Source organism: Rhinolophus ferrumequinum, chromosome 8 (assembly GCF_004115265.2).
Source record: "Rhinolophus ferrumequinum isolate MPI-CBG mRhiFer1 chromosome 8, mRhiFer1_v1.p, whole genome shotgun sequence".
Lineage (NCBI taxonomy): Eukaryota > Metazoa > Chordata > Mammalia > Chiroptera > Rhinolophidae > Rhinolophus > Rhinolophus ferrumequinum.
The window spans coordinates 8,153,197-8,177,068 of NC_046291.1; the positions used below are offsets into that span (position 1 = coordinate 8,153,197).

General features: G+C 35.3%; 1 protein-coding gene and 1 pseudogene across 18 annotated transcripts in view; one reads left to right on the top strand and one right to left on the bottom strand.

The window, feature by feature from the left end:
• TRIP12 (thyroid hormone receptor interactor 12) overlaps positions 1-23,872 on the top strand; it is a 142,715-nt gene that overhangs the window by 66,656 nt on the left and 52,187 nt on the right. For all 18 annotated transcript variants that reach the window (XM_033112298.1, XM_033112306.1, XM_033112311.1 and 15 more), the window contains 4 exons: positions 4,458-4,563; positions 7,518-7,654; positions 13,288-13,371; positions 15,012-15,107. In XM_033112298.1, the coding sequence (XP_032968189.1) occupies positions 4,458-4,563; positions 7,518-7,654; positions 13,288-13,371; positions 15,012-15,107 (423 nt within the window). The remainder of the gene's footprint in view (positions 1-4,457; positions 4,564-7,517; positions 7,655-13,287; positions 13,372-15,011; positions 15,108-23,872) is intronic.
• Positions 14,489-14,587, bottom strand: LOC117026402 (uncharacterized; annotated as a pseudogene).

Here is a 23,872-nt window from a genome sequence, read left to right on the forward strand (position 1 = left end):
GAAGGGGTAGGAGATAGCTCCCCAGAAAATTAAAGAAACAAAAAAAGGCAGGGTGAAAAAAACGAAAAACAGAAAAAACTTTGGGGTGGCTGGTTAGCTCAGTTGGTTAGACTGTAGTGTTGATAACACCAAGGCTGCCGGTTCCATCCCCATATGGGCCACTGTGAGCTGCGCCCTCCTTAAAAAAAAAAAAAAAAATCAGGGTGATCAAAAAAAGAGTTGCTAATAATTCCTTTAGAATCATGTGATGGGGTGGAGGGCTATATATTCATTGTAATAAGTCTGCTATATACCATATTAAAGATTAGCACTCCTATGACATAAGAATTAAAAGTAGAATAAAAGCAGGACAGTGAATATGTATCACACAGTTGTTTGTTGCTTCTTTAAAAGTAACTTAACACAATTAAGAGGGAAAACCTTACATTTCCAAGGACTGGAATCGTCCACCTTTGGTGACTCTGGTAGTGAAGTAGGCAGCCCATGTTACTAAGGCTCATTTCCTCTGCACAATGACAAAATTGAAATCATTTCACAGCTATGTAATGCAATGAGAAATACTTATTAAAATTTCAAGTAGAAATGAAAAATCAGTTAACAAGTAGAAGGTACCCAAGAACATCTTTTCATAATAATAACGGGTCCAGAAGGTAAAATATCTAAGGTCCTCAATCTGCTGGTTCTTTTTAAATGTTTGTATTTAAAAATCCAAGCTTATAATTGGATATATAAGAGGTTTAATTATTTCACATTTCAAATGTCATACTTTGCCAGAGGACTCATTTTTTAAAATATGAAGCCCTGGATTTTGAATAAATCAGTTTGGGGTTAGGAATATTTGTTAAAAAGAAAAAAAAAAGAAAGATACACCTATATTGTAGAAGAACAAATCAAACTGGACTTTTAAGAGAATAATACTGCCAGTTTCACTTTTATCCAAAGGAATAAATATTATAGGAATATATTTGTAGGAACAAATAACATATATTCTTATAGCAATATGATCAAGAGCTTTGATTAATATGTCTACATGTATACCTAACTTCGTCACACACAAGGCTTTGTGGATAAGAATATATTGATCTGACCAGTGATATTCTTGTTGCTTCTCAGAGTGGCATCATAAAAATAAATGATAAATGCAGTTTTGTTGCATTACAGAGCAACAAAGGGGTGAGTTATGTAGGTGTGTGTGTTCCCCATGTACATGTGTTTTAATTGGTTTTCAGCAGGTTGTACGTTTACAATTACCATGTTTCCTCTTCTATTAAAATACTCCTTCCTTCACCAGTAGAATGAAGGAAATACCTTTTAATTCTACAAAAATACTGTATTTTTATAAAGAGTTTTTAAAGTTTTCTAACCAAGTAAAGCAAAATTTTAATGCCTTGCCAGAAGTGTATTGGATGTGTAGTGCTTTGTTCTGATTCAAAATAAGCTTGGGAATTATATGATTGGCTGGTTTATGCACCTTTAAGCAAGTCAGTTAATATTATTGTGTATGAAAAATAAGAGTTGTCATAACTTTATATCTGGAAAGGCTTTTTTAAAAAATTCCATAGGTGGTGTAAAATTGTGAAGATAGTACATTCTAGCATCATCAATTTGCTGCATGGCTGAAAAAGAAGGTTAAGGTATCCCCACTTTCTAGAAAGTACAAACTGTTTCAGCTTCAACTTTCCTTTCCCCCAGAATTTATATAGTTCTAAGGATTGACTTGATTTGTTTAGAAATGCCGGTAAGTTTCTAATTACCAATGTTCACCACATGTGAGATATTCCTTTTCAGTTTTTGGAGCAGACTATGTAAAAGTTAGTTTTGTCTTCCATTCTGGGCTCAGGTACTGTTACAAATAGTGAAACATCTTTTCCACGAAACAGCCTTGTATGTGGCAGCTCCTTAACCAAGGGATTAACCTTTCAGACAACAACATATTTGGGGTTATCTCTTCTAGGTGGAGTTATGTCATAGCCTAACAGTCATTTTACACTGTAGTATGATTATGACATGAGTTATTAATGTTTTCTGTTCCACTCTGTTGTTTGGTTCTTCTCTGCCCTACTTCTCTGTAACTTGGTATAGTTCTCTTAAAGTTTTAACACCAAGGATGGATAAAGAGATTGTGCACATCCACACAAAGGAGTACCATTCCGCAGTAAAAAGAAACAGACTACTAATATGCTCAACAACATGAATTTATCTCCAAAACACAATGATTGCATTTACATGGAATTCTAGAATAGGCAATAGCGAAAAATAGCAGATCAGTAGTAGTTGCCAGGGGCCTGATGGTATTGGAGAGGAGATTAACTGCAAGGGCACAAAGGTTTCTCGAGTGATGGAAATGGTCTGTGTCTTGATTGTGGTGTTCGTTATATGGGTGAATACATTTCTCACTCATTGAACCCCATGCACGTAAAATGAGTACATTTTATCATAGGGGTATTATATTTGAATAAAGTTGTTTCAAAGAAAGTTAAACACCAAAGTCTTAAATAAAATAGGTCATGAGTAGTGACGTGTAAAAAAGTAGTTTGGTCAAAACGTATACTGTCAACCTCAAGTTAGCAATATAGCAGTAGTCCACAGTACGTAAAGTTGAATATTTTTTTTTGAATGGCACTGAATACATGTAAAAATTTGTGCTAAGGTCAATTACTATATCATGGCATGTACGAAGACACTTCAGTGTTACATGAACTAAGTTACTGACAGTAATACAAGGTTTTTAAAGTGCTTTCTAAGTGAATGCACTTGGTTTTTTGCAGTGTTTTAATGTAATGTACATTCATGTTTTTTTCTGTCTTTAAATTGTACATTTTTAATCTAGTCTCATAGTCCCACAATTCAGATAGAAAGACAGGTATAATTTATATTTTCTGAAATATTTAAATATAATTTCTGAATTTTTAAAAATATTTAAAAAATAATGATATTCATTAGCTAAATACATTCAGCCAGCTTTGTAATCTGTCCATAAGCTGTGTCCAGTCTTCGGTTATTGGACTGTGTGTCCAGGCAAAGATAAAATAGTATAGAATATCAGCATAGATTTGTGACCATATCAGATAATTCTGGCAATATACTTTCTAGAAAATCAACCTAAAACTAAAAATAGAAGCTTAAACCCCGAGGCCAATCTTCTTTCCTCACTTAAAGTTTTATTCTTTCATCCTTTTGTACTAGTTTGAGGAATACAGATAATCTTTCACAGAAGTTATTTTGGGGAGGGGAAGGCCTGAAAGGTATGGTTTAGTTTTCTAAATGGTAATGTCTGTGTGAACAAAATTTCTTTATAGCTTCTGTTCTCTCTTTAAAGGTTCTTGAATAAGTTGTTCTTCACTTGGCAACTTTCATTATATGTGTATTGTATAAGTACCATCCCAAGTTGAATGAACTTGAAGTTTTAAATTGAGTCTAAATGGTCAAGAGATATGTAGAATCTCTACCCCTCTTTCCCAGACCCTTTATTGGTGTTTTTAACAAAATCAAGAGTAAATAATTTTTTCTTTATACTTTAAAGCAGTTGAAGTACTCATAAATGACAACTTCCTAGGAAAAAGCCAAGTGATCTGGAGAATTGTTATTGTATAATTGGTCTGAAAAAGTGAACATCTATTTAAGATGATAACAGTTCTAATGGAAACATGCAGATGTTTGTTGCCTTGGGAGGCCTGTCAGTGTTGGAGGCCATTGTTTAGATAGAGGACACTTGCCCAGTATGTCATCATGTGTGTCATCATGTGTGGTAGCATTGTTTGGGGAAGATGGATGCTCTGATGGCTTCCCCATTGTCCATAAAGCAGTAATACATTTTATTTAATTGCTATACGTTTTTAGAGTTTATCACCTCTATAAAGGTATTAGGTAGCTTCCAGAATAACATGTAAAGTGTGCTTGATGGACTCCCTCCCTAATTATACTATGAATTGGACATTCTAATAACGTTAGTTCAAGTTCATATTCCTTGCTGATGGGGTGGTGTAAGAAAAAGTATTTTGTTTTCATAGCCTTATGTATAAACCAGGTGAAATGGGACAGTGTAAAGACAGTAAGGTGCTAGATGATAAATTTAGTAAAGTTCTGAAATATAACATATACAAAAAGTTCTCTTGGCTTTAGTTAGAGAAAAGTAGTAGAGGAGTAGCAGTGTGGTAGGAACTTTTAAAGGGGATGGTTTGAGAGAAGAGAGACTGTCATTCATGGTGTAGGATAACTTGAGGTTGGGCCAAAGTGAGATTTATCCTGAACGGGAATGCCTAGAACCACATTAAGTTCTAGGGCCATTGTGAACAGGTGAAGTAGTAAAGGCCAACTCGAAGTAAACCTCGCGGACTGCGATGGAGGCCCTGGGAAGATAGGGTGGTCTTTTACCAGGATGATGACATGAAGAATTTAGTAATTTTTAATTTAACTTCTCTTTTTAAAAACTTTACTTTTACGTTTCACATGTATAGGTTTAAGGAAATCTACCAAGAAGCGCAGTGAATCCCCACCTGCTGAGCTCCCCAGTTTGAGGCGGAGCACACGCCAAAAGACCACGGGCTCCTGTGCTAGTGCCAGGTAATAAATAACGGGTTTTTCCTGTGTATTAGTCCATTATCTGTGTTTAGCTTTCATCAAAATCCTTAACTTTGTAAGTTTGAAAAAATTATAAAAATTTTCACTTGAATATTGAATAAAGAAATTTATTCTAATATACGTAGTATTTTTGTGAATTCTTTCCCAATGTTTATTTACATGTTTTTGCTAAGTTTTGATCAGACTGTTTTTTTGACACTTTTATCCTCTACCTTTTCTCTATTGCTACATTATTTTCACAGCTATTGCCAATAGTTAGACATTGGTTGTTTTTGGAATTCCAGTTTGCCTCGTATCTCTCTAATGAGCTTCTTTATGCAGATTTGGATTTGGGTTATTTTGGTTTAAGGTAGCTACGTTTTGCAGTAGTGTGATTAATAAATCAAAAGGAATGCCTGTTTTAATGGCCGTAATGTTGCCTGATTAGTTTCTCTAAAAGTGTTGGCACCAGTTACTGAGTTTAATGGGTGATGGGGAGAGATGTACTTAATTTTCGTTTTGTATTACATCAGTTGTCCTGCAAGGAAAAATGTAGGTTTTGTTTGTATTCTTTCACGTCTCCACTTCCCATTTCTCTCAGTTGTTGTTTTGGAGTTCGTTTTCAGAAAATCAACTACCTTTGATGTGATACAGTGTATTATTTCACTTGCTTTTATTAACTGGTTGAGAATCTTAGGTTAAAGTTAAAAATCTTTTTCTTGGAATTTCATCTCCGATTTTCACTTGATCACTTGATCAAGTGCTCTTGTGCTGCTAATTATTTGCAGCATGTAGGATTTTTCTTTCATTCATGTGTAGCTTGTTCTCTCTACCACATGTGCCAAAACCCAGTGATGGGGCGAATGATTTTAGTTTGCCTTTACTCTCCTCTAACTCAGGTAAGTAGAAACATTTTAGCACTTCTTTTGGTTCTTCTCTAAAGTGATGCACTGTCTGCTGTTGGCAGTGGGTACAGTAGTGACGGTGACATAAACAGTATGACTTGTTGCCGATAAGTCATAGGAAAAGGACCGTGACCACTTTAATCTACTTTTCCACTTATTTTCTAGTTCTGTCTGGATTGTTTAAAATATCTGGAGTTAGTAGTACACCTGTTGGTTTTGAGGTTTCTTGGCAATACAGGCCATGCCTCATTGTATCAGCAGTTTGCTTTTATTGCACTTTGTAGATACTGTGTTTTTTACAAGTTGAAGGTAAGACCCTCCAACAGTTGTGAAAAGGTTACAACTTGATGAAGGCTCAGATAATAGAGTTTTTTATAATAAAGTATTTTTGAATTAAGGTCATGTACATTGTTTTTTTAGACATAATGCTATTGTGCACTTAATAGTTTTCAGTATAGTGTAAACATAACTTTTATGTGTAGAGGGAAACCAAAAATTCTGGGACTTGCTTTACTGCGATACTCACTTTATTGCGGTGATCTGGAACCGAACCTGCGGTATCTGTTACAAGTGTGGGTGTGCTTTTTACCAGGACCTCTGAGAAAATTTCTTAGTTCTTTGGAGCTTTTGTTCTACTTTGGGCCAAATTTTGAAACCAGTTTACTTAAGGTTTATAATCTGAGACATAAACTGAATTTACTGTGGTTGAAAATGAATTTTAAGCTGTATGTGAAGTCAGGTAACCTAGTATCTTGTCTTTCTCTGCAGCTTCCTTTTCTCCTGCTCATGGCCAATTTCTTAGTGCACATGAAATCACTTCCTGTGTACATGGTCTTGCTGTGCCTGCGCTGTCTGGCCCACCCGCCCGGATGCTCTTCATCTCAAACTTTTTCGGAATTAGTTGAGATTTCTCAACTAATTACTTTTATAGTCTACTATAGCTGTGTCTTTGTCTCTGTTTAGACTAACACTCCTTTAAGGCACAAACAGAGTGTTTAGTACAGTGTGTGTCACATAGTTGGTGCAAATTAAATGTTAAATAAATGAATTAATTTGAATCACATTGATTTGTAGCTAGGTAAATTGGGTTTGGAATGAACTGTTTTCCCTGGGAAGGAAATAAATTCCTGTTTAGGGAGAATTTTTTACTACTTGGAAGAACAAACTCTTCTAGTACATTCTTTAGTAATGCAGAGCTGTCACCTACATGTTGGCTTCTTTCTTGTTCCTTTGGCAGCATCTAATTTCACTGTAGTTTGACTTTAGTCTGAAACACTTCAGCAGTAGGTTTCTGCATTTTCTAAGGTAATTTGGGGTACTGCTATTTAAACAATGTCAAGTTGTAGTAATTTGGGAGTCTTTGTTTTTGTCTGATTTGCTTGCTGATTTCTCTATTAAAATAGAAAAAAATACATCATCAATATAGTGTAATTTGCTTCAGGAGAAATGACTGGTCATTCTTTTTTTTGTATCTTATACTATGCCTTAATCTTGTACAAGTGTCTTCCCAAATGTCATCTGTTATTTATTTATAGATATTAAATCTTTCATTCTTTATTTTAGAGGATGGAGCTTACGTTCCATTATTAGGATAGCTGTTTTCTGATGATTTAGGTAATCTGTAACTTAGATGGTACAAATGTTTCCCACCTTCTCCGCCCTACCCCTTCCCTATTTGTCAAGTATCAATATGGAAGTCTGTATATTGATCCACGATCTATCCTGGAAGTAGGGTTCTATTGTAAATGAATTGAATTGTCTCTATAGAAGGAATCTCTTTTCCCTTTAGTTGAAAGTGTTTAAAAATCATTTCTGTCTGTAAAGGATGACAGCAGCTCATAGAAACACAAAAGCTTGTATTGTGAATGTGATATAACTTGTAAGAATTTTAAATATACAAAGTCTTGGTTGTTACCCATAGTGATTTCTGCAACAATTTTTATGTAAAAAGAAGAAACTGGCTTTGTGCTCCATGCATTGGAGCTTTGTGCTGTGTGTTCATTGCTCCTGGTCACTGGTAGTGCTGCCTATGATGGCATTTTTCTGTTGTAGTCGGCGAGGCTCTGGCCTGGGCAAAAGAGGAGCAGCTGAAGCTCGTCGACAAGAGAAAATGGCAGACGCTGAGAGCAACCAGGAGACCGTGAATTCTTCAGCTGCACGGACAGACGAGACTCCCCAGGGTGCTGCAGGTAGCTTGGCATTTCTTAGTCCAAAAACGCATTCATGTATCTTGCAGGTTTATTTAGAGATTAATTACTTTTTAGGTATGCCAAATGTAATGAAAGAGGGTCAGAAATATACTAGATGTTACCATCAAATGAACTTTCTGTTCTCTTTAGTTTTACTTCGTAGGTTTGGTTTTTTGAGTAGTTGGATTCAATCCTTTTTTATATCCACATCTGTGCTAATTACATTCAGAGGGCTTTTAGGAGGGAGTAAGTTTCTGTTTAAGCTTATGTATTGATGAGTACATATAATAGTTGCCCATTGATTGTTTGAAAGAATTGAAATTCATAATAAAAATGTAAGGTATGGCATAATTTGCTTCATACATGTGTAAATTTTAATTTAGAATGTTGTAATCCCTAAAAAAAAATACTCATTTTGAATCTAAGCAACTTTAAGAATACTATTTATGTTTTTATGGGCTTATTTTTATTTCTGATGTCTTAGCACAGTAAAAATTAAGCCTCCCTTCCCCCACTTTAAATATATATCCTTTGCCAATACCAAAAGAAGGCTAATACTTCAACTGTTAATTGAGGCTAACATTTTTTAAAATATAGCTTGTCATTAACATTTCTCAGTAACATTAAGATCTGATACAAAAATGTTATGATTCATCATTATGAACATGAGTGTAAGACCCTTAAAATAGGATGATACACATAAGGTTTAGGTGTAGGCATATATATATCTTAATTTTGAACAAAGCTTTTTCATATACTATTGTTGAATAATAAGATATGTGTTAGTTTTCTTTAATACCTGTGGTTGATCACTTGTTATGTCCTAGTTTGCCAGGAAAGTTCTGGTTTGCCCACTACTGTCCATGTTTTATGCCTTTTTTCTCTGTTTTCTGTACAGCGTAACATTTTTACCACTTTCCCAGTTTTGTATGATACATTACTTGGTGAATTTACAGCATCTCTTCTGATGGGAGGGGTCTTTTTCCTGTACCTTTTCCCTAGAATAGTTTGCTGAAGGATTAAATGGTAGCTTTTGGGGAAAATACAGTCGATTGCACATGCAACTCATTGAAGCTTTTAATGATACACAGCCTGTCCTTTCCAGGGTTGTAATGTTAATTTCAAGTCTGACTGTGGAAGCGGGGCCATTCCCATATGGATGACAGAAATGGAGCTGCCGAGTGTGTTGTTAAAGTGGGCTTACTACAGTAATTGTAATAGCTAACAGTTACAGAGTGCACACTGTGTTGCAGACACAGTATTAAGCACTTTACATATATTCTCATTTAATATTCAAGACATCCTGCTGAGGTGTGAGTGCTGTTATCCTCATTTTATAAATGAGGAAAACCTGAACCATATAATGTTAAGCTTGCTTTGGGTTACACACTGGGATGTGTGACTCTCAAATTCAGGTCTCAGAAAAGTGCACATTTATAATGGCTGTGCCCTGCTTCCTTAGGGTTACAAAAGTCTGTTTAATTCATGTGGATATAATTGGAGGCTGTAATGATGGGATAGTGTGTACAATTTTGTTCCCTGGTACAAAATTTTGTTCCCTAAGAGTATAAAAGTTTCAGGGATTAGTTTCTTAAAATTGCCCTCCTAAACACTCACATGTGTTTCATTGTCATTCATATTTGAAATCACAGTGATCTAGATACTTTCCAAGTTTATGTAAAAGATGTATGTGGCATGTTTATTACATTTTGGAGGTTGGATCCCTGCTGAATCCTACAGGAATTCTTCTGCCAGCTCACCAAAGTAATTCTGGGGAAAGAGGCAGTTACGTATTAGCTTTATATTAAGCTCTTCAGTGTAATGTGCTTTTTAAAAAATTTTGTTTTTAATTGCAGTTGACATTACAATATTGTATTAGTTTCAGGTGTACAACCAGTACGTATAATGTGGTTTAGTTTCTCAGTATGTGAAACTGGAATTTAAGGAAAAACAAAACCATCTAAGTTAGTGTAGAGTATATAAATTAGTGATGGTAACATAGCATCTTTTGGCAACTATCCATTCTTAGGTAGCTCTTACACAGTTGGCATAAGATTCCCTGCATTTGAAGCATTTATTTTAAAATAATGTTTTTACTAATTTAAAGAGATTGATTTAATCTCTTCAGTATTATTTATATATTCATTTTTTCAGTGTTATTTTTAAAGATCAGATCTTCCTGACCTACTTCAATGAAATCATTGAAATAAGCTTATTTCTTTTTTCACATGTAGATAGTAAAGTATTGCTCCATCTTTGGCAAACTAGCTTACATCATCACACTGACTTTGCCAGTTTTGCCAGTGTTGGTAATGATATCTAATGTTGGGTCACTGTGAAGTATACTATGATGGAGCTCAACTCTAGCTTTTCACAGAAGAAATGCTAGCTCCTGAAGTTGAAGGTTAAGTGTTGCCCACCTGATCTCAAGAGCCAGGGGTTTAGTTTTGGGCTTAATCAGAACCATGCACCCCTACATATTACTGATATAGGCTTGGAAATAATAGAGATACTAAAGTGGAGAATCAAGGGTTCTTTACACCTGCAACAATAAAATGGTAAGGAAAGATGTTCTGGCGCCTACATTTTGCACTGAGAGTCTTACTTTCACAAGAAAAGAACAGTCAGATTGTAAAAAGAAAGCAACTCAGTTGCGTAAATTTTTCTCTCCCTAATTACCTTTGTTCAGTACCACTGCAAATCAGATTGCTACCATATCACCTGATACCAGGGATCATATAAGGTATAATTACATTCCTAACAGCCATTCTTCTGGCCTTGCTCAGAAGTTTTTGTGGCACTCTAAAAAAAAAAATATCTTCCTGTTGCCTCCTGTACTTAGGCATCTGGTAAACCCTTAGTGGTTCCTGTCAAGTAAAATTGAATTCTCTCAGCATTCTGATATTTTGTCTTTGCTTTCTGCCTAAGAGGCTGTATTTATTCAAGTATAAAAACTTGGATCTCTATAATAAAATTCTTGTGTTCTGATTTAAACAACAAATTTTCTCTATTTTCATTCAGCTATTTATTGGAAACTATCTTACATGGTGTTGTGAAGATATGCTAAGACTAGATGGGAGAGATGCCAGAGTAAACAAAAGGTTAACACCTCTTAAAATCTGGCATTGGATTTTTTCTGCTTGATAGTCTGTCTTAGTTTTATATTTGTGTCTGGGGACAGGTCTTGTGTATGTTGCCCAAGGATGTTGGACGTCTTGACTGAAGTACTTGGTCAAGTTCTTATTGAGTGATTACATTTCCTTCCCTGCATGACTTTACAAACAGCAACCCATAGACTAGGCTAGTTTGGTTTATCTCATTTTGTAAAAGCTTATATACAGGGAGCTACAGTAGAGAGATGTTTAAAATACTTGCCATCAGAAGGCTGGCAAAAGGATCTCTTTCTTTGAGTCAAGTAACTGATTTCTGTCAAAACAGGTACTCCACCTCCATTAAAAACCAGAATATCCCTGCCCCTTCTTGTAGAAGTTCTGTGGCTCCCTTAAGTTTGGGACTCCACTCTAATAGACTTGGCAGCACTTTTTATTATGTGCTTTTCCAAGTTTTGTCATGGTTGAGGTCTTTGTAGCAGTGCAATTTGAGATATTATAATGTAAGTCATTAGAAGAAGATGTTTAAGAAGTTACATAAAGTTAAACCTTTAAAATTACAGGTTGTAGATCTGTAGAATGTTTTAAAGTAAAACCAGTAGACCTTATGATAAACAAAAAAAAACATCATTACCTTGCAAGTGATTTTTGTTTTTCTCTTAAAAATTGTGTGGTTCCAGAGTGTGCTTGTAAGAAAACCAACTATTTTATTTGTCAAAACTTTGTATTTGTTTTCCATATCACTGGGAGAGTTTAAAGCAAGTTTAAGAGCCACTTGAACAAATACAGTTGTAATTGGGCCCTGATAATAGTATTTAACAAGGTTTATATGTATGTGAAGAAGCAGCTGTATTTGAATTAAAAATTAGTGCTGAGGATATATTTAAGGAGCTGATACGTAGAGTTCAGTTCTTAAGAGTACAACCTAAGAAGTCAGTCTGCCTGGGTTCAGATCTCTGATCCATCGTTAGCTGTCTGACCTTAGGCAAGTACACACAAAATCACTAGGCTTCAGTTTTCTCATGTATATGATAAAGCTTTACCAGCAGTGCCTTTTTGTATGGTTGTGAGGAAACACATAGAAACATAGTAAGCATTTAATAAATGCCGTCTCTGAGTAGCATGCATTATGGAGTATAGTTATTGCTTATCTCCTTTTTCTTCACCATAAATGTAAGCATTTATGGGTAGCCTATAACTCTAAACCTTGGGGTTGCAACATTTTCTGTCAAGGGCCAGATAGTTAATGTTTTTGGCTTTATATGGGCTCTGTTAAAACTATTCAACTCTGGGGGTGTAGCATGAAAGCACCCTCGGACAGTATGTAAGTGAATGAGTTTGGCTATAGTCTAATAAAATTTTATTTACAAAATGATGTGCTGGACTGGTTTTGGCATGTGGGCTAGTTTGCTGACTCCTGTTCTAAACCCTACATTTTCTGATGATTTTTTAAAAAAAAAGTCCCAGTGAAATGATAGAAAGTACTTAATGAGATGTGAAGAAAAAAAGCGTTACAAAAATACACAGCTGGTAGCTGGTGTATTAACATCTCTTCAGAAAAGCTCTTTAAATTCTCTTGTTACCTAAATGCTTCTTTAAACAGTAATGACAACTATATTCTTCCTGGCTTGCATTCTGTCACTATTTGTCAATTGTACAGGGCTTAAGGTATTGTGCGTGATGTGGTCATACATAGATTAATTGTCTGTATAAAAACATGCTTTAGGACTCAACAGACATGGAGAAGAGGAACAGTAAACCTAATTTTATAGGAATGGAGTTTCAACTCCTGGTTAGATTCGTAACAGAACAAACCTCAGTCTGCTTACACTGAATTGTTGGTCAGGTTAGCATTTCTGGTAGTAGAATCTCTCTACTCTGATCTCTTCAGTCTATACTTGTTTTGACATCGTAGCCCTTTCTTTTGTATGACAATGTTTCACAGTCATCTGTTAGTTGTAATGTGTATCTTCAATATTTTATCCTGGAAATAAAAGAGTATAATCTTTGCACACTTTTGAAATGAAAGAAAACAGATAAATGATTTTACCAAGACTGCAGTCTAGGAATAAAGCAAACTGAGGAAGGCACCCATATATCTATAGGGAATACTTTCCCCAAATGCCAGTTTTGCTTTCTGTTATGTTTGTGACTAATTGTCTATCTATTAAATATCAGTGGTTTTAGCAGTGTTATCTTCAGTTGCCTTTTTGGTAGAGGAGTTCAGGACAAGGCTTAATTTAGGAACAGTTTTGAAGGCCTGAGGAATCTGTCAAAGCCGTGTATGAATTCAATGCAAAGGTTGTATTTTTATACTCGTTTAACACTGAAATAGTTGAGCCATCTTTTTGTTTATAAAAGCTACAGGATGAAGTCTAGAACAGCTGAGTGTGCAATGGGCAGACATATTTAATTGTGTTTATTTATTGTAGTCTGTAAATCTCTTCTTTTTTATGATAAACCAGACATAGTGAGTTTAAATGTTCCTTTCCTAACCCGTGCCTTTTTTTTTCCTCTTTGAAGCCTCTAGTTCTGTTGCAGGGGCTGTGGGCATGACCACCTCTGGGGAGAGTGAATCAGATGATTCCGAGATGGGACGATTACAAGGTAAAGACAGTTTTACGCTCTATAAGAAACCATTACCTTGGGCTGCCTGTTACTACTGTTCTCTGTTGAAATTAATTCACATAAGCTTATTTGAACATAATCTAGCAGTACCTGTATCTCCATAAGTTTCTTATTTAGTGGTGATTTGATGATTTGGAATTGGAAAATGATCTTCTGCCTCTTCACTTTATGACAAAATCATTTTATCTAGTAAAAACGAGAAAAAATCTTATATATTTATTTTTTATGTTTAAAATGTTTTCTTCATTATGATCACATATGTAGCTGGTAATAAATTAAGGAAGATCTGGCAAAGGGGGTAGTTTAATCTATTGTTCTCTGGTACCTAATAACATGCATCTAGTAGGGTACTTTTTTTGCCGTGTTCTTTTGCATTCTTGATTACTTATTTCAAAATGAATATAAAGTGTATACATAAACTCCAGGTATTTTAATGTTATAAGTGCTTTTTAAAAAGGAGCCTTATGTATATGCTCTTTACAAGTGGATGGTTATTTTTATCGTCTTCAGATGGTTGACTTGCAATGTGAGGCTTACAAGAAACATGATGTATAAGTCATTTTCAGATTGCTTTTAAGTTTCTGAAGGAATTAAAGGTTTTATTGGGGAAGGGGAACAGGACTTTATTGGGGGAACAGTGTGTTTTTCCCAGGACCCATTAGTTCCAAGTCAAGTTGTTGTCCTTTCAGTCTTAGTTGTGGAGGGCGCAGTTCAGCTCCAAGTCCAGTCTCTGTTTTCAATCTAGTTGTGTGTGTGTGGGGGGGGGCGCAGCCCACCATCCCATGCGGGAGCAACCTTGTTGAGAGCACACGCTCTAACCACCTGAGCCATCCAGCCGCCTTTCCGCAGCTCAGCAGCAGCTTAACTCAAGGTGCTGTGTTCAATCTTAGTTGCAGGGGCCACAGCCCACCATTCCTTGCGGGAGTTGGACCAGCAACCTTGTTGAGACCATGCACTCTAACCAACTGAGCCATCCCGCCACCCAGGAACTTAGTGGCAGTTCCTTGTCTTCACTCTAGTTGTGGAGGGCCCAGCTCACTGGCCCATGTGGGAATCGAACTGACAATCCTGTTGCTCAGAGCTCTGGCCGCCCCTAAAAAATATGGACCGCTTCACAAATTTGCGTATCATCCTTGCTCAGGGGCCATGATAATCTCTGTATTCTAATTTTAGTATATGTGCTGCCGACACTCACTTTTCTCACTTTTTTGGAACAGATAAAAATATCTTTTCATAACGGTTTTAGAGGCTCTCATGACCAATATCTGATTGGGAAATAATACCAGGAAGAACAGTGCAGGATGCTTAACATATAATTTCTTCAAAGTAAATACTTATTTTGGGTTTTTCGTGGACCATTTACACAGCTCCCACTGGCAGTGATATTTAACATTGCCATAAAACCTTTAGGATGCCTTGGAGCTGGCACATGGATGTTGTAACTTATGTTAATGACATCAATATGTAAGAGTGGTCTTGAAAGTTTAATGTAGCGTCCCTTAAAGTTCAAAATGGAAAGTAACATTGTCTAAGTCAATTATGTGAGAAGAATCAGTTGCTTGAAATTTTTAGATACGATTAGTGGATTAACAACTCAACTACTGCTCTTTTCTCTTTAGCTCTGTTAGAGGCCAGGGGTCTTCCTCCTCACCTGTTTGGCCCTCTTGGTCCTCGGATGTCACAGCTATTCCACAGAACAATTGGAAGTGGAGCTAGTAAGTAAATACTTTTAAATTTGTTCTCCCCACAAAACCTTATTAATGACTTGAGAGATACCTTTATTGTTTGCCTATTGATGTAAGGATGTTTTCTTGAACTTGAACCTATTTTTAAAAATAGAACTTGTGCACATTCTTGCCTTAAATATAGCAACTCTAAGATTTTCTTCTGTACATCTATTTTTTGTTTGGATTAGAATCATTTTGAATTGGAATCATTAGAAAACCATCCAAAGTTGATAGCAAGATTGACTCTTTTTTGTTTTATTTGAACTCTAGAAGAGTAAAGAATCTCAGGTGATTACATTGATTATTATACCATCTGATAGCATGATTAACATAGATTTGAGGTTTTTATAGTATAAAATTTAACCCATAGACAGTCAATCGTAATACGAGCCTGAGAGTAAAAGTTTCTCAGCAGAATTACCAGTCACTAGACTCATTTAATCAGGTCAATGTCTTGTAATCCAGAGATCTTGTTGTATGTGGTGGACGCAATAGTGACTCTTCAAGTCTCAATTTCTAACTAAGAATTGAGACTTTTACATAATTACAAATCCAGTGAAATTCTTTCTGTTATAGAATACTATCTCTAGCTTCTTGAAACAAAATGTACATTTAAGCCTTTTTTTAATAACTCCATTGATAATGTTTCTATAGAATCAGTAGGCTAGGTGAAGACTTCTGTCGTGGTTAATTTCCAAATTTCTGAAGTGTTGCTGAAGCCTGTTAACTCTGACCTTACTAATATTTGCTTATATGATATTCTATTAAATATTCCAAGTTCTTTTTAATGCAACATGTGTACATGTGCTCATTATATGTGTGCTTGTATTTGAGGATTTTCTAATTTTCCGGCCTTAGCATTTGACAGGAAATTGAAGAAGCAGCTGGTATTTTTTGTTTTTGTGTTGTTTTGCTTTTGCTGCCCTGACACTCAGCTCTGAGGTAATATACCCTGTTGCAAGGTTCTCACGAACCCTTGCGTTTGAATTTTTATTTAGGGTCATTTATTAGGTACTGGGATTGGACTGAGTCATGGATAGGATAATGAGCAGAGTTGTTTCCCATGTGGAGTTTTCATGCTAGAGTGTGACACTGGCAATAAGCAAGGCAATTATTATATAGTAAACTTTCAGGTAGTATCAGTGCAGGGAGGGGGAAAACAAAGCACAGGGTAAGAATGTAGGTTGGTTGGTAGGAAAATGTAGGTAGGCTGATTAGAGAAACCTTCTCTGAGGCACGGTGATTTTGTAAGATCCAAAGGAAATGAGGAAATCAGCTATATGCACAGGCCTGAGGGAAGAACGAAGTGCAGTGCCAGAAGTGGGAGTGAGCGTGGCATGTTAGAGATAGACAGCAAGAGGGGCCTGTGGGGAGAGTGAAGGGAGAGTGATAGAAGCTGGAATCTGAGAGGTGTGTAGGCACTTGCCAGGTCAAATGTGGCGTTTAACCTAAGGGTAATGCGGAACCATTGAAGGATTTAGAAAAAGGGAGTGATAAGCTTTATCGTGAAAAAGATTAAACATATGCAAAAGTTGCAAGTGTAGTACTGTAATAACCTCCAGGGACCCATAAACAATTATCAATTCACAGCAACCACTGTTTCATTTATATCCTCAGTCATTCTCCCTACTCCCAAGGTTATTTTTAACCCAATCTCAGGCCTCATTTCCTCTGCATATATATTTGAATTGGTAACTGTAAAAATAGGGACATGAAAATTTTTAGACAGTCTTGTGGGTATATTAAGAAGAAATTAATTACTATTATTTTTACTCTTGTTAAGTCTGTTCAGAGTTTAAATGTTCTAATCTCATTTAAAAATTTTGTTTATTTGAATCAGGTACAAAATACACATTGCCATCAGTTAATATGTTTCTTAATTTCTTTTAAAAGTGAAATTTAATTTCATTTATTTTACCACTTTGTTTATTTCTGGCGAGAGCTGGGAAGAAAAATTGTTGCAGGGCTACTTAAGGGTATTTGCATTAAAACATTGCAAATCCATATTGAGGGCTGACCATCGAACAGGACATTAGTGTAAAGCATAGACTAGAAGCGGAGTAGAAAATAGTTACACCCTTCCATTCCCGTGACCCAGCTTTAGCAATGCCTGCTTTACAGCCAGTCTTTGTCTTTACCCTCGCCCCTTATTAGTTTGAAATGGATCCCAGACTTGAGATAATTTTATCTATAAATACTTCATCATGTAGCTCAAGGTAATGTCTCTTAAAACAGACACACAGACACACAGATTGCTTTTATCATACTTGAAGAAAAATAAAACAGTAATTCCTTAATAGATACTCAGTCAGTGCCAAATTTCCATTGTCTCAAATGTGTCATGCGTAAGTGTATTTCTTGTAAACTTGTAGTGAGATCTGGAGGCTTTTTCAGATTCGACTTTGATTATTTTCTTCCCCTGGTAGGGAAAGATGGCAAAAAAGTAGTGTGTTCTAATATTATTGGGAAGCACATAAAAAGTCTGATTATCTCTTAAGATACTGAAACTCAGTGCCCAGATAACAGCGATTATAAAATGATAGTATTATCGAATATCAGTCTTCATTTATAAGAAGTTGACATAACTTAGTAGAGATATACTTATATAAAGAATATCTCTCCCAGAGAATAGTTGTTACAGGAAAAATTTTCTCCCCTCTACCAGTTTTCAAAATAGTTGGTTTTTACATTCTCCAAGGTACTGTTGTTACTGTTTTATAAGTATCATTGTCAAGTGGGTTGAGATGTGTTTTAGACATCTCAGTGATTTTCATTGATGTTTTAATTGTCTTGTCATTGGATGATAATGGGATCTCTTTGAGATTGGCTTCTGAATCTTTTTGATATGGTCACCTCCTTACTTTCTGATGTGTCAAGTTCAATCCCCTCCTCCACCCCCAACCCCACCCTCACCCCTATACCTGACATCAGGCATTGCCCTAGAGAGCCCTGGTTTCTTTTATATGAAAACGATTTTGGAGCCCACGCTCTGGGCTCTAGGCACGTTCGTTGCTACTAGCTTGATCATTGTTATTAGCCACTTAATGGACAGACCTGGGAAATAGTTGTATTTTTTTCTTTTAAAATAAAAATCATGAGTTCACACTAATCCTACCAATTCTAGTTGAGGGCCACGGTTTTTTTTTTTTTACATTTGTCTTTTTTTTTTTTTTTTAATGGAAAGGCTGAAGGTCCACAGTAGATTCAGGAAAGAAATGGAAATACTGAGAAAAAGAAAATGGATGAAGAGAAGCGAAAAAGGGGGCAGGGGGCTCGTGGGAATTGGTATTATTATGTACAAGGCCAGTATTATTATTTTTAAATTTTTGCCAGTTTTTAAATTTTTCTTACCTTTATCTTGTATCTTCTTTCTCCCATGTCCTAAGTTCCTGAATAATAACATCGTCACTTCTGCTATCCTTTTACCCTGTTTCCTCCTTCCACACAAATAACCTTTGTTAATTTTATGGCTTGTCCTTCTATTATTTATTTAAGAAAACAGAAATAAATTTATGTTACCTGCTTCATACACACTGCCTTTCTTAGGTAAGAGTAGTCAACTTTACACACTTTACCTTGCTTTTAACAGTGTATTTTGGCATTGACTCTCCATGGTTGCTGCCGTATACATAGCGAGAGAGTGAGAGAGATTTCTCATTCTTTTTGAAAGCATCCTCGTGCTTCATTGTGTGGCTGTACAGTTTATTTAGCCAGTTTCCTGTTGGACATTCGATTTATTTCCAGTCCTGGCTGCAATGAAATATAGCATTCCTTTTTTTTTTTTTTTTTTTAACTGTGTTATCTTTAGGATAGATTTCTAGAAGGGGGATTGCTGTGTAAAAGGGTAAATGCATGTAACATTTGGCACATATTGTAAATCACCTCTTTTGGAGTTTTACCATTTTGCGTTTCCACCAGAATAACAATAGTGTGGTGTCATTTTTTCCCCCTCTGCTAACTTTTTAGTTATATATCCTTACATACTTCTTTTAGTGGTTACCTTAGAGATTATAATGTATATCCTTGGTTTATTATAGCCTATATCTTATATTAATACTTGAACATATTCAAGTACAAGAACCTTGCAACAATTTAAGTCTTTTTACCTCCTGCCAACCTTAATGCTATTGTTTTGTTTACTTATACATGCGTTGTGAACACAATAAGACATAATTGTTTTAGAACATCCATATTCTTTTATGTTTGCCCACATATATAATTTCAGTGTTCTTCCTGCAGTTCCTTTTTCTTCCAGGGTTTGTTTTCTTTCAGCCTGAAGAACTTCCTTTTTTTTCATATAGTGAATGATTGCTAATAATGATTTCTCTCTGCATTTGTTTGAGAAATCCTTGATTTGCCTTAATTTTGAAAAAGTGTTTTCCCTAGGTATAAGATCCTAAGCACTTTTACAATGTCTTCTGGTTTCCCTAGTTTCTGTTCAAAAGTCTTAGTGTTGCCCTTTTAAGGCAATATCTTTTTCCTCTGGCTTCTTTTATGTTTGCTTTTTCAAATTATAATTAATTTTTAGTAGTGCAACTATATTAGGCCTATGCGACGTTTTCTTTCATTTTTAATGTGCTTGGGTTTCACTGAACCTTTGAATCTGTGAATTGATATCTTTCATCTGTTTTGGAAAATTCTTGGCCATCATCTTTTCAAATATTTTTCTTATTATCTCTTCAAATATTCTCCTCCCTTTCCTTCTGGGAGTATCAAGATCATGCATATTCAGATTTTGGACTTCATCCAACATGTTTGTTTTTGGTTTTATTTTTCCAAGAAGCTTTTTAAACAGGTTGAAAAGTATTGATCAGCTTTCAGATTCATTAATTCTTTTTTATGCGGTCTTTTTCAATCTTTTGTTAAACCCATCAGTGAGTTTTTAATTTCAGATATTGTGTTTTCCAGTTTTAGACAGTTTGATTTTTATTATAGATTCCAGTTCTCTAAATTCCTTACATTCTTACTCACTTTGTCCATCTTTGCTTATATTTTTTATAAAAGGCCAGAGAGTAAATATTTTGGACTTTGTAGACCATAGCATCTCTGTTGTATCTATTCAACTCTGCCACTTTGGCACGAAAGCAGGCACAGGCAGTACATAAACAGATAAGTATGTGTATTCCAATAAAACTTTATGGATACGGAAATTTATACTTCATTTAATCTCACATGCTACAAAATATTACTCTTAAATTTTTTTCAGTTATTTAAAAATGCGAAAATCATTTATAGTTCACAAGCTGTACAAAAATAAGCAGGAGGCTAGATTTGGCCCTTTATAGAAAATGTTTGCCAATCAACTTCTGATTTATAATAATGGTTCTGAAATTGTGTGTTGTCAGTGTACTCCTGGCGGGTTGAGGGTGGGGGTTGTTCCTGAGACCTTTAATGTTGAATCCATAAGGTCAAAACTAGTAATAATTGCCAAGGTTTTTCCTTTTTCAATTTGTTGATATTTGCACTGATGGTGTAAAGGCTGTGCTGGGTAAAGCTGGCACCTTAATAATAAAGCAACCATACTGCACTGTATGAGGCAGTCATTATATATTTAGTGTCACGTGCTCCTAGTAAAAACAATTCCATTTTTACATAAGGATGCCCTTGCTAAACAAAATTACTGATATTGTCTTTACTAATAAATACATGTCTTTTTAATAATCTTTGTGACAAAATAGGGGCCATTTTTCCACATACTTTAGTTAACTCAAATAACATTTGTCACAGGGTGAGACTAGAAGCAGAGGTGAATATACAGCTGTCTTTTATCAAGCCTGATGTTAAAATGATTTGCAACAAAAAATAGTGCTTCTCATCATCAATTTTTTTATTTTAGAAACTGGGTGTTTTTCACAAAATTTTTATTTGACTAATGAATTATTCAGCCAATATTTAAATAATTTTCTTTCAATTCCAACATACTTAATACAAATCACTAGATAAAAAGTGTATAAACAAAAGTACTTTGGATCTCCTCAATAATTTTTAAGAGTATAAAATGGTCCTAAAATCTGCTATCTGTCACCATGTACCAAAATTAATTCAAAATGGATCAAAGACTTAAGCATAAGACCTGACACAATAAACTGCATAGAAGAAAACATAGGTACTAAACTTATGGACCTTGTGTTCAAAGAGCATTTTATGAATTTGACTCCAAAACTTAAAAGCTTCTGCACAGCAAAAGAAACCATCGACAAAATAAAGAGGCAACCAACTGAATGGGAGAAGATTTTTGCAAACAGTGCCTCTGATAAGGGGCTAATATCCAAAATATACAAGGAACTCATGAAACTCAACAACAAAAAAACAACCCAATTGAAAAATGGGCAGAGGACCTGAAGAGACATTTCTCCAAAGAGGACATACAAATGGCAAATAAACATGAAAAAATGCTCAGCATCACTAATCATCAGAGAAATGCAAATAAAAACCACAATGAGATATCACCTCACCCCAGTCAGAATGGCTATCATCAACAAGACAAATAGTAACAAGTGTTGGAGAGGCTGTGGAGAGAAAGGAACCCTCAGACACTGTTGGTGGGAATGCAGACTGGTGCAGCCGCTATGGAAGGCAGTGTGGAGGTTCCTCAAAAAATTACGAATAGAATTACCATATGACCCAGCAATCCCACTCCTGGGTATCTACCCAAAAAATCTGAAAACGTTTATACATAAAGACACGTGTGCTCCAATGTTCATTACAGCTTTGTTTACAGTGGCCAAGACATGGAAACAACCAAAATGTCCTTCGATAGATGAATGGATAAAGAAGTTGTGGTATATATACACAGTGGAATACTATTCGGCGGTAAGAAAAGATGATATAGGAACATTTGTGACAACATGGATGGATCTTGAGAGTATAATGCTAAGTGAAATAAGTCAGACAGAAAAAGCAGAGAACCATACGATTTCACTGATATGTGGGATATAAACCAAAAACAACAAAAGAACAAGACCAACAAATGAGAAACAAAAACTCATAGACACAGACAATAGTTTAGTGCAGGGGTGTCCAAACTTTTTTCAACGTTTTTCACCAAGGGCCATACGCGGTAAAATACATAAACAGCCGGGCCACTCACTCGAGGTGAAGTACGTATTGCCTCACCTGGTTTATTTAAGTAAACTAAATATATTTTTGGAATTTGCTGCGGGCCAATTAACAGTGGATTGTGGACCGCAGTTGGCTCGCGGGCCACAGTTTTGACATCCCTGTTTTAGTGGTTACCAGAGGGTATGGGGGGAAGGGTGGGAGATGACGGTAAGGGGGATCAAACATACAGTGATGGAAGGAGAACTGACTCTGAGTGGTGAACGCACAATGAGATTTATAGATGATGTCATACAGAATTGTACACCTGAAATCTATGTAATTTTACTAACAATTGTCACCCCAATGAATTAAATAAATAAATAAATAAATAAATAAATAAATAAATAAATAAATAAATAAATAAAAATGGTCCTAATACTAAAATCGACTGATCTAGGAGCTGGTTTCTCTTTATATAGCAGAGGATAAATTATGGCTTTGGCTTTTGATGTCATTTTCAGTTTGGCATAAGGTCTTTTAAGAAATATCAGTGGCATTGATTATGATTTTGATCATGCCAAAATGTTCCATGTCTTTAGAATTGCCAGCCTCAGTGTTTATAACGAGTGGCATGTGTCATTTCTTTTTATTTGGTTGTGCTATTTCATCCTTTAAAAATGAATCTAGAAGAGACTACGGATTCTTTCGTTTTCACTAGATACTCTCCCCTCATTTAGTTTTTCCCTTACATTGTTTCAACACAAAAATGATAAGCCTGCTCTAATTGAAACTTATTATTTAGTTTGAAATTTTAAAGATGGTATCTCTTTGAATTTGACTTTCTTGCAATATATTTTTAGATGAACTTTTAAGTATGGTAAAGGTAGGAAGGCAGTGATAATTATGCAATTCATTAGCCACAGTCTTAAATAACAGAGAAAATAAACCTTCTCTGAGGATCACCTGTGTCCCTTTGTAAGGTTTATGCCCTCCAGGAAGACACTAAAGCTTAATTGAAATAAAAACTTCAGGTTTTCATATGAATTCCACATTCATTGACAGTTTCCAAACATGCGTCATTTCTACTTATTTCAGTGTACACAATGAATAACCTGAAAAGGTATAAGAAGAGAAAGGGCTTGAAAGTAACATCAGGTATAAATTTGGCTAGCATTAATTGAATTAATAATATTTACAAGTTAGAAGGTATCCATGAAAAATTGAAACACATTTGGAGATTTTATTTTTGAGTATCCCGTTCAGCTTCTGGACAGCTTACTTCCCTGTGGTCGTGGAGTCTTAGCGTTTTTTCAATTGTTTGGACAATGGAATTGAGCCTTAAAAGTAGTTCCCTAAAGCAGTGTAATAGCAGCATTTGCAAATGAAATGAAAGGAGGTGAAAAAGCCTATCTTTTGCTGTTTTTAGAAATACTTCCTTTTTATTCTCTTTCATTGGATGCATTGTCCTGTTTATCTTAATTTCCTTCCTCTTTCACTGTTACTTGTATTCAATTTATTCTGATGCAGGTATTTAGACTAGTTTTATGAGTATTATTTTTTGTTTTCGTCATTAAAAACCAATCAGGTTGTCTTATTTCAATAGATAAAAATTAAAAGACAAATGATAAATAATTGAGATCACTTTAAGGCAGATTAAGTCCAAATAATTTAATTCTGTCTAGAATTATTAACATTCTGTTTTTCAAAATATG